General features: G+C 51.6%; 3 protein-coding genes across 3 annotated transcripts; 1 reads left to right on the top strand and 2 right to left on the bottom strand.

Annotated features, from left to right (window-relative positions):
- The first annotated feature begins 1,050 nt into the window (after window positions 1-1,050).
- Window positions 1,051-3,493, top strand: LOC128093769 (uncharacterized). Its single transcript, XM_052711501.1, has 2 exons — window positions 1,051-2,294; window positions 3,295-3,493. Exons 1-2 carry the CDS (start codon window positions 1,051-1,053, stop codon window positions 3,491-3,493), a joined length of 1,443 nt encoding a protein of 480 aa, XP_052567461.1.
- A 1,763-nt stretch (window positions 3,494-5,256) lies between these two features.
- Window positions 5,257-7,644, bottom strand: LOC120429209 (uncharacterized). Its single transcript, XM_039594427.1, has one exon. The coding sequence runs from the start codon at window positions 7,642-7,644 to the stop codon at window positions 5,257-5,259; it is 2,388 nt and encodes a 795-aa protein (XP_039450361.1).
- A 1,644-nt stretch (window positions 7,645-9,288) lies between these two features.
- LOC120429208 (uncharacterized) lies at window positions 9,289-10,187 on the bottom strand. The gene is made up of 3 exons (XM_039594426.1): window positions 10,003-10,187; window positions 9,418-9,949; window positions 9,289-9,375 (listed from the first exon to the last, which is right to left on the bottom strand). The coding sequence occupies exons 1-3, from the start codon at window positions 10,185-10,187 to the stop codon at window positions 9,289-9,291; spliced, it is 804 nt and encodes a 267-aa protein (XP_039450360.1).
- Window positions 10,188-11,208: the final 1,021 nt, after the last annotated feature.

Genomic DNA, 11,208 nt, shown 5'->3' with positions numbered 1-11,208 from the left:
TCCGATGGACGTATTCCAGCATCCTGGAAAGAGGGTATTGTTGTCCCCATCCCTAAAGCTGGCAAGGATGTGAAAGTGCTCGGGAACCAAAGACCAATTACTTTGGTAAGTTGTCTTGGTAAGCTTCTGGAGAAAATGGTCATCAGGTGTTTGCTTAATTTGTTGGAGACTCGTGGCGTACTGGGTGACGAACAGTTTGGTTTTCGCTGTGGACTCGGTATTGACGACTACTTCGCTGACTTTGAGGAGGAGGTTCAACAGGTCTTTGACCAAAGAATGCACATGGACTGTGTGCTTCTGGACATAACTAAGGCGTACGACACCGCTTGGCGCACTCCAATCATGGCCAGTTTGGAGCGTTGGGGTATTGGAGGTCGCTTAGCAAGATACTTTCAGGACTTCCTCAGTGAACGAACGTTCCGAGTTGCAATTGGTAACGTGATGTCTGGCTTACGCGTGCAGGAGAATGGAGTTCCTCAGGGAACCGTCTTAGCCAGGGGTGACCAAAGTATGGCCCGCGGGCCAAACGTGGCCCGCGAGGTGATATTTTGTGGCCCGCGGACCCATTTTGAATGATCATGTAAAATGGCCCGTTGACCACTTGTAAAGTGATTTTATAGTTTTTCAAAATTAAGGTTTATTTTAAACTATTATATGCTGATCATTTTTATTTTTTTGCTAATAAAAAATACTTATGATTTATCAATATTTTGATCCCCACTTTAGGATACAAATAATTTGTTCAAAATATTTTATAATTAATAATAATAGAAAACACAAAACCGTTATTTTGTGGTTTCTATTATTTTGAATTGATTTTTTTTTAATAACAAATTAAATCTTTTAAATTAAAATAATGTTATTTTTTTTCAATAACCTTTTTTTTTGTAAATTTGGCCCGCACGCTCATTTGATCTTCAAATTTGGCCCGGCCTCCAAAAACTTAGAGCACCCCTGGTCTTAGCTGTCACGGCGTTCCTGATCCGTATGACGGAATTGAAAAAATACATGCCTGCAAAAACGAAACTCCGCCTCTATGCCGACGACATCATGTTGACAACGGTCAGCAAGTTCCCCATCACCAACCGGAAACGTACCCAGAGTGCTGTAGCTGCAGTAGAAGCCTGGACCTCTCTGCACGGATTTCAGCTGGCTGGTAATAAATCTAATGTCTTACACATTACCCGACGATACAGAACACCGGAACTACGTGACATCCAGACGGACACTGGACCGATCTCTTCGGTTCAACATGCCCGGATCCTAGGCGTTACGATCGACAGACGGTTCAACTTTTTGCAGCACATGTACAACACACGCCTGAGCACCGAGGGAATGAATCGTCTACTCAACCTGATCGGAGGACACCTGATTAGTGGATCGAGATCCACTTTGATCCAGGTGCATCGAGCCACGATCCAGGCCAAGATGTTTCACGGCGTTGGAATCACCAGCCGAGCCAGTGAGGCCGTTAAACGCAAAATTGAACCCACCTTCACGGCGGGAATTCGCAGAGCATCTGGGGCTTTCCGTTCCAGTCCTGTTAAAGCCGTACTAGTTGAAGCCGGACAGCTTCCTTTTGGACATGCAGAAACCGAGCGGCTGGTGAACACCGCCTGCCGCATTCAAGCTAAAAGTAACAACATCAGCGGCGAACTTCTTGCTTTCAAGAGAGCTCGCGATCAGTTGGAAAAACTAACAAACGAAAAACTACCCGAAGTTGAACGAACTACCCGAACAGGTGGACGATCCTGGTCTGCGACCACACCGAAGGTCGACTGGGAAATATCAGCTCACGTGCGAGCCGGCGATCCGGCGTCGAAGGTTTCAGCAGTCTTTGGAAACCACATCGAAAACTACAAAAACTTTTGGAAAATCTACACGGACGGCTCGGTTAACGGCGAAATCGTTGGATGTGGAGTGGTTGACGGAATCAACAACCGTGCGCATCATCTCCCGTCTCAATGCTCGATTTTTTCCGCAGAAGCATATGCCATTATGGACGCACTGAAAACCATTGAAGTAGGAGGCCAGCCAGCAGTCATTTTTTCGGACTCCGCTAGCGTTTTGGCGGCCGTCGAAGGCGGTCGATCCCGACATCCGTGGATCCAAGTGATCGAAGCTGAATTAGAGCGAACGTCGGCGACACTGTGCAGGATTCCCGGACACGCGAACATCCGGGGGAACGAAGAAGCAGACCGTCTGGCCGGATCGGCTGAAGAATTAGAAATTCAACAAACTGCAGTTCCTGCGGAAGATATAAAGCGATGGGCCAAAACAAAATTGAGGCTGTCGTGGGAGATGGAGTGGCTGAACGAGAGGGACCTCCAACTACGACGAGTGAAGTCAACAACTTTACCGGGCAAGGATCGAGAAAGCCAAGCAGAGCAAAGAACCCTTACACGACTACGGATTGGCCACACACGCTCATGCTGGACTATTTACTAAAGAAACAAAAGACTGCGACACATGTGGAGTGCGTATTACGGTACCACATATTCTTACCGAATGTCGGGCCTATGACGGCCATCGAAACGCCGCTGGACTTTCATCCAGCTTGTACGAAATTCTGAACAACAACCACGAAGCCGAAACGAAATTAATAAAATTCCTGCGATTGACTGAACTGTTTACGGAGATATGAAAGGCCAAATTCCAAGATCCACTGACACGCCCGGAAGTCCCGGAGACCCCCTGACCATCCGTTTTCTTCTTATGGAACAGGGGACCACCTTCGGCTCTTCCGGGGTGCCTGGACGTTGACAAAGACAACAACAATAATAACAACAACGAACCTATCATCACCACTGATGCGCCCGGGAAACCTGGGGCACCCCTGACCACACGTCTTCTTCTTGTGGCACAGGGATCCACCTCCGGCTTTCCTGGGGCACCTGGAATTTTGGAATAGAAAGGCCCAGCATTGGAGTAGAGTGCCAAAGTGGATCGAACTGCGGCGGAGTTGTTTTCTTTGTACAAGAGGAGGATTGTCGACACGCTTTTTCGGATCAAAAGGCCCAGTAGGCCCAACGTTGGAGAAGCTGATCTTCGAGTTAGCGGTTCAGCGGGGTAGTGCCAAAGTGGATCGAACTGCGGCGGAGTTGTTTTTCAATGGTTTGTACACGAGGAGGATTATTGACACGTGACTTTAGATCAAAAGGCCCAGAAGGCCCAGCGTTGGAGAAGCTAACTTCGATTTAGCGGTTCAGCGTGGGAGTGCCAAAGTGGACCGAACTGCAGCGGAGTTGTTTTTAAATTAATTAATGAATATTGACACGTGATTGCTGATTAAAGGCCCAGTAGGGCTAGCGGGGGTCTGGAAGTTGACAAGTATAACAACAATAACAACAACTACGAACACACCATCACCACTGATGCGCCCGGGAAACCTGGGGCACCCCTGACCACACGTCTTCTTCTTGTGGCACAGGGATCCACCTCCGGCTTTTCCGGGGCACCTGGACATGGAAGATTCCCACTGATGCGCCTGTAAGACCCCCTGACCATCCGTCTTCTTCATATGGAACAGGGGACCACCTCTGGCTCTTACAGGGCACCTGGAGGAAGGACGCACAAGGGGCTTCGGCCCCGTTCCCTTGGCGTCTTGTACTCGGATTGGACTGGCAGCCTCGTCGTGGGAATTACGGAACGAGCATCAATTTTCTTCGGACAACTGGCGATTGCAGCGACGACTCAGCGACAGCAGCAGCAGTCCGAGACGGCACGCGCGCGGTTACTGCGTGCGACACACGCAACGCGACTGACTATCGGTACGAAACGAACGAGCGAACGGTATCAGACGACGATGCGACGGTACACACGATGCGACGGTAAACGCGACGCGACGGTTCACGTGCGCGACGCGACGATCAGTACGACACTAACGAGCGGTTGTTATGCGATGATGATGTGACGGTACCCGGGACGCGATGGTACCCTTGACGCGACGGTTCACGTTCGTGATTTAACGTCGGGACGCCACGCGTGAAATATTGAATAGCGCCGGAACGCTACGCGCAACACGTTCAGCGGCAACGGTTTTTCCGGAACAACCGGTTTTTTCCGATACGACGACGGTACGTACCTACGACGGTGATTTTGATCGACGCTATGCGCGACACGCTAAATGACGACGGTTTTTTCCGGATCGACCGGTTTTTTTCCGTCTAGAAACGGACGAACTATATTTAAGTATGTGTTTAGAATAAGGATACTTGACGATTTTGACGAAAATTGTAATTCGTTTGTGATGTAATTTAATTGACGCAGTATGTAAGATGTGTAGTGTTCCTTTGGAAAAGCTTTTTGTAATCTGACAAGTGACGAATGACCTCTCTAGGTTAAAGTCACGTTAATAAAATAAACAACAACATTCCTATTATAAAACATCATAAAAGAGTCTTATATTGTTATTTCTCGTCACTACCTCCCCGTGCCGGGATTGGGTAATTTACGCGCCTGCTGCCTTCCTTGGATGTGGTAGCCATTTCTCAGGCTCCCTCTCCGGAATCGAACCCTGATTCCCCGTTACCCGTTGCAACCATGGTAGTCCTCTATACTACCATCAATAGTTGATAGGGCAGATATTTGAAAGATCTGTCGCCGGTGCGAGACCATGCGATCAACAAAATTATCCAGATTTCAACTCAAGCGTCACGGAGGACGATTGTTGTTGTTGTTGTTATTTTATTTATATCTGGCAGCTTTAACCTTTCGGTCATTCGCTGCCCCTCCTAGCGTACATTTGTTATCCTATTTCACTTTTAGTTTGTTATCCTAAAGTTCGCTGACAAACGGTGATCCGTCTTCTCGGCGCCGTTCGGCGCTAGCTCCATCGCTGGGCCTACTGGGCCGTGCTGCTGGTATTTCATTTGTCCGAGGGAACAGGGGGGTCTTACTCCCCCTTTGTGCGTCCTCTTCCACTTAGGGGCTGGGAGCCCGGGTGGTTGTCCCTATTCCACGCCTCAGGATGACTTGTGGTTAGGGGTGCCTCCGGGTCTTCCAGACCCCTAATGGATGCTTCGTGGTCGTTCGTTGGTGTCCGAGGGAACAGGGGGGTTTTCCCCCTTTGTGCGTCCTCTTCCACTTAGGGGCTGGGAGCCCGGAGGGTTGTCCCTATTCCATGCCTCGGAATGACTTGTGGTTAGGGGTGCCCCCGGGTCTCCCAGACCCCAAATGGATGCTTCGTTGCTCGGTTTTTAAAGTTCTTTGAAGAGACCAGATTCCCGCAGGAATGCCAGTAGCTTGTCCTCTTCCTTAGTTTCGTTGGCAAGCACGATACCGAGGTTGGTGTCGATCTCGTTTTTGGCTCGTTCGTTGTTGTACTTTCGGCACTCCAGCAACGGTGAGGGGGACCCCACAAGTTGTACACGTTTTCCCGCCGGTTTTGAAAAGGTCGCCGTGCGTCAGCCGTGTGTGGCCGATGCGCAATCTGGTGAATGCTCTCTGTTCTTCCTGGTCACTGCGGTCTTTGCCTGCGATGGTTGTGGGCTTGATCCGGCGGAGAAAAGTATCTCTTTGGCCAAGCCACTCCCTCTCCCAGGCTGCTTTAATTTTTCCATGCGCCCAGAGCAGAAGATCCTGTCGGGGCACAGGAAAGTCGACTGGTTCCAGTTCGTTGGCCCGCTTCGCCGCCTCGTCCGCCAGGTCGTTGCCGGCAATGCCGGTGTGGCCCGGGATCCAGACGAGGGTGACTTCACGTTCGTACATCAGTTCTTCGATTTGTTGTACCCACGGGTGTTTTGAGCTTCCACTCTCTACTGCTGTAAGGACACTGAGAGAGTCCGAAAAGATGGCAAGGCGGCTTCCGTCCTCGATGGTGTTCTCCAGGCTCTTCACTATCGCCAGTGCTTCCGCAGAAAAAACCGAGCATTGTTCCGGAAGGCGGAAGGTGATCTGCGTGGCGCCGTCAACGACGCCGGCTCCCACTACCCCGTCCTTCAACGATCCGTCGGTGAAGATTCTTCGGTGCGCTTGGTAGCTTTGGACGATTTCGCAGAATGCTGCCGCCACTTTGGTGTGGCTGTCCCCCGCGCGAACTATTTGGTGCATTCTCCAGTCAATCCGTGGTGTTGGTACGTTCCAGGTGCGGTCAGAGGTTCGGAGAACTCTGGCAACGTCGGGAAGTTCGTGATTAGTGAGCTCACCAAACCTCGCTTGAGATCGGGCAAACACAGCGCGTTCTACCCCTGGTTCCGCCAGGGCTTGGATTTGAGTTTCTTTGCTGGTCAGAGTCAAGGCTTCTTGGTAGCGGAAGGGTAGCACGCCCGCTTCCGCCATGATGGCGAGGATCGGGCTGGACTTGAAAGCTCCGGATGCTGATCGTATACCAGCGTTGTAGCAGGCTTCCAGACGCTCTAGACGTCTAGAGCTGCTGGCGTTGCTGATGGCTCCCCATCCGAAGAAGATCTTCGACTGGACGATGGCCTTCTGTGCCATTAGCATCGTGGTTCGGGCGCCGGCGGCGAGGTGACCGCCGAGGACGGCCAGTGCTCGGTTGTGGCTTGCTACGCTTCTTCTTGTGGCTTCGATGTGCTTCCAAAACCGGAATCGGCTGTCCATGTGGATTCCTAGTAATTTGGCGTTTTTCACCGTATCGATCCTGCCTTCGTCGGTCGTGATGTCCGGGAAGTCAAGGTGACGGTTTTTCCGGCAGATGTGGATCAGCTCTGATTTGCTCGAGGATAGTTGGAAGCCGTACAGCGTGGACCAAGCCTCCACTGCTTTAGCCGCCTTCTGAGCCCTGCTTCGGACTTCGCCGGCTTTCCAGCCCGTGGTTGACAGAAGGATGTCGTCGGCGTGCATCTTGAGCTTGACCCCTTCGGCCACGAAAGGTTCGACCTCCATCATGCGAATTAGAAATGCCGTTACCGCGATTACCGTTCCCTGGGGGACTCCATTTTCGGACACTCTCAGAGAGGAAAGAGTTCCTCCGACAACGACTCTGAAGGTTCTGTCCGATAGGAAGTCTTCCATGTACCGCCCCATGTTTCCTCCAATGCCCCACTTGGATAGGCTCGTTACGACTGGGGCCCGCCACGCGGTGTCGTACGCTTTCGCCAGGTCAAGTAGGACGAGTTCAGTGTGTTTCCCTTGGTCAATTGATGCATCGATCTCTTCTTCCAGCTCAGTCAGATAGGTGTCAACGCCTCGGCCCGAGCGGAAACCGTGTTGCCACTTTCCGAGGACACCTTTGGCTTCGAGCAGCTGGGTCAGCCGCCTGTTCACCATACGCTCCATTGTCTTGCCCACACAGCTCACGAGTGAGATGGGTCGCAGGTTTTTCGGTTGGGTGGGGTCTTTGTTAGCTTTCGGGATTGGGACTACTAGGCCCTCCTTCCACCGCGGCGGGATTACGCCAGCTCTCCAGATAGTGTTGATCAGTTCCAGGAGGTACTCTTCCATTTGTCCAGTGAGGTGCTGGAGCATGGGGTAGCCAATCCTGTCTGCACCATCGGATGCTCCTTTTCCCTTTCCAGTGGCCCAGCGAAGCTCGGCCAGACTGAAGTCACAGTTGTAGTGGTCGTGGTCAAACCTTGAGTGGTCGACCGTGAGGTTGGAGTCGTTCCGTTTCCTGATGTGCTCTGGGAGGAGAGATGCCTCTGCGGACAAGCGGTAAAATTGGTCCGCTAGCGCGTTCGCCATCTCCTCAGGTGAGTCGATGACTCCATCCGGAGTGGTGAGGCGTTTGATGGAAGATCTATTGCCGTTCCTGAAGGTGTTGATTCGTCTCCAGATTTCTTTGGTGTTGAGCGAGGGGGAGATGCCGGTCACAAAGGCAGTCCAAGACTGTGCCTTGGCTTATTTTGTGGCCTTCCTCGACGCTCTTATGGCCACCTTGAAGGCTTCGAGCGCTTCGGGTTTGCGTGGGTCGTCGGGCTTCATCTTACGGAGCTTCCGGAGGGCCTTTTTCCGTGACCGGATCGCAGTTTCCACCGATTGGTTCCACCAGTGAACTGCTCGCCGGCACACTTTGGTGCTTGTCCGGGGGATCGAAGTCTCGGCCGCCGAAACGATAGCTGCTTCGAGGGCCTCGGCACTGACAGTGCTTGGCAGACAGAGGGCTTCCTGGAATTTCTTCCAGTCGGCCTTGTCGTATAGCCAGCGGGGTCTTTTTTGCTCCCGTACCGGTCTGCTGTCCATGTCTCTGATGACGATCGGGAAGTGGTCACTTCCGCCGCTGTCTTCCGTAACTTCCCACGACAAACGTCTTGCCAACGACTCGGAGACGATGGACAGGTCGATTGCCGAGGTGTGGCCGTCGTGGAAGTCGATCCTCGTGTGAGCTCCGTTGTTTAGGACGATCAGCTGGTTAGAGCTGACGAAGTCTTCGATGGCTCGGCCTCTTTCGTCCAGCGTGTTCCCGCCCCACAGGTCACTGTGTGCGTTCCAGTCGCCCAACAAGACAACTGGGCCCGGGAGTTGGTCGAGTAGTTTTTGGAGTTTTTCTTTGAGCGTCGTTTTGCCGTCGTTTTTGGACACGTAAAGACTGACAAAGGTAGCTTGGATAGGCCATTCTACCTTTGCAGCCACTGCCTGCAGTGTGGTGTCCGGTTGGAGGAAATCGTGGGGGATGTCTTTGCCGATCCCCAAGGCAGCTCAATTCTTTGAAACCTCCCCAGGAGGGAAGGCAAATTCCCAGTCATACCCCCCTTCTCGAGTTTTTGACGAACCTGTTTTGTTTGGACTTCTTGAAGAGCGATGACGTGTGGACGGTGAATCTTGATGAGCAGCTCCAGCTCGGCATGCCTGGTAGACAGGCCGCAGATGTTCCACTGCAGCGCCAGGGCTGACGCCGTTTGAGCGGCGGACTCGATGTCCGGGTCCTCGGAAGGATGTTGAGGGCTGTTGAGCGAGGAATCATCAGGGACAGATATTGCTCTAGCGATTGGGTTAGGGTACTCACCAGAGGGGAGGCTTGGAAAACCCCCTCACGACATCCGAACGCAGGACCGGGACGGCTGTGATCGCTGGCTCGAGGCTCGACTGCGTCGGAGCGATCGGGGGCTTCCATAAGGCCGTCTACGGTGCGTCCCGGTGGTGGTGATGTGTTCAGGAGATTGCTGGTGTTCGTGCTGATCGGTTCGGCCTCCGTGGGGGTCGGTGAGGGGTTGGTCTCCGAGGAGACCGGTGCGTTGGTGGTTGTTACGATGCTGTCCACTGCCCCGTCCGTTGGGGCAGGGCCAAGAGTGGGCAGCATCGTGTTGTTGTTCTTGGAATGGTCGGTTGTGGGATTAGGTTCGGTCGGTTGGTGGTGATTTTTATCTAAGCTGGATGGCTCGATGGCCATCACTGCTTTTTGTCCTTCTTGTTGTTGTTGGGGGGCATGGTCGAGTCACCCGACTCGGTTTTGATCTTCTTGGACTTGCCGTTTTTCTAAAAGGGTTTGGGTTTGGGGGTTTCATTGGTTGGTTCAACAGTCCATTGAGGAGGGTCGCTTATGGCCTCGTCCGAGGTCACCGGCGCACTCCCGTTGGTTTCCGTGAGGTCGATGAGGTTGTTTTCGTTCTTGTTGTTCGTGCCGGCGTCTTCGCTGCTTTCTTCGTCGCACGGGCGTCGTCGCTTGGAATTCAGTGGATCGATGTCCATTTCCGAGTCGCTTTCTTCCTCGCTTTCCTGGTCTGATTCGGTGGATGGTTTTGGTTTGCAAGCGGCCGCCTTGAGCTTGGCCAGCTCGTTGAGGACCTTTGACAGATTGCGCTTGGTTTGTTCGTTTTCCTTTTGAGCCGCCTTAGCTACGGCGCTGGCCTCCTTGAGCTTGGTCAGCTCGCCCATGGCCTTCTGAAGCATCTGCTTTGTTTCCGCCAGCTCCTTCTGGATGTTCTGGCTCTGTTTGGCGTCGCTGTTGCCGCTGCCCGTGACGGCGGCGTAGCTGGTACCGCTTTCCGCGGCTGCCTTCCGCTCCTCAAAGAGCCGTCGGGCTTCGTGTGCGGATTTGTCCTCGTTGGTCCTGATTTCGTTGATGGCTTCCTCCTCGAGGAATTTCGCGCATGCGCGACTGGCCAGTTTTTGCAGCTGGCCGCTGCTTCGCAGATAATTTTGCCGTCCGAATCCTTCGAGATCGCGTGCGCCTTGGAACAGTTCCGGCAGACTTCAGTCTCCGCCGTGCACCGTGCCTTGGTGTGCCCGTAGCTGAAGCAGTGGTAGCACTGCATCGGGGCTTGTCTGTACGCCCGGGTGGGGCACATGTCGTAGCCGAAGTGGATCGTGTTGGGGACGACCACTCGAAAAATGAACTTCTCAATTCGACCTCGTAGACCTACCTTCACGTATACCTATCGACTCAGAATCAAATTCTGAGCAAATGTCTGTGCGTGTGTATGTCTGTAAGTCCGTGCACCGAAAAAAATGCACTCGATTATCTCCGGACTGGCCAAACTGATTTGGGCCGTTCTGGTCTCATTCGATCCGTCTTATGGTCCCACAAGACCTACATTAACTATTATGAAGTTTTGTTAAGTATTTCAAAAGTTATGCTAAAAAAACGATTCTGGCTAAAGTTTGAAAGATTGTAAAAAAGGTGGTTTTTGTAAGAAAACCCGTCTGATCATACATTTTTAAAAAGGTATTTTAAAGACCTTTCTAATGAGCCCAAAACATTGAAGATCTGATAACCCTATCAAAAGTTATGCGCACTTAAATGTCATTTGTACACATTTCAGAGGCCGGATCTCAAATATTTTGATGAAAAAGTTGTCCGGGTCCATTATGCGACTCGTAGCTAGTTGGATAATTGAAAGACCTTTAAAATAAGCCTAAAACATCGAAGATCTGATAATGCTATCAAAAGTAATAAGCACTTAAACATCATTTATTAGGTATTCATTTAACGTTTCGTAGTCTGGTAAGTAATCATATGTTTGAACATACACTAAAATCTGCTGTAGCGAGTCAAATCCGAACATAGGGAACTCTTGATTCTTATGGGAATTAAATGTCGTGATACCCATTTCCAGTTTCAATTTTATTTAAAGTTAATGCGTTCACAAGTTTACACTAGTGCTTTTAACATTTAAATGGAAATTACAGCCGGTGCAATACCCGTGCCAGACTGCACAGCTTCGAACCGCGCAGCGTTTCTTCGGAAATGTGGCACGAACTGATCGGTAGCAGACTGAGCACTCGCAACTCAAGATCGGCTTCATGGGCGTCGTCCGGTTCAGGAAGTGGACGCCATTTCGGAACATATTTTGGGTTTAAATGATAATT

The sequence above is a fragment of the Culex pipiens genome, unplaced genomic scaffold (genome assembly GCF_016801865.2).
Source record: "Culex pipiens pallens isolate TS unplaced genomic scaffold, TS_CPP_V2 Cpp_Un0050, whole genome shotgun sequence".
NCBI classification, from domain to species: domain Eukaryota; kingdom Metazoa; phylum Arthropoda; class Insecta; order Diptera; family Culicidae; genus Culex; species Culex pipiens.
Note: the sequence above shows the minus strand (reverse complement) of the source record. Positions and strands in the feature narration are given on the sequence as shown.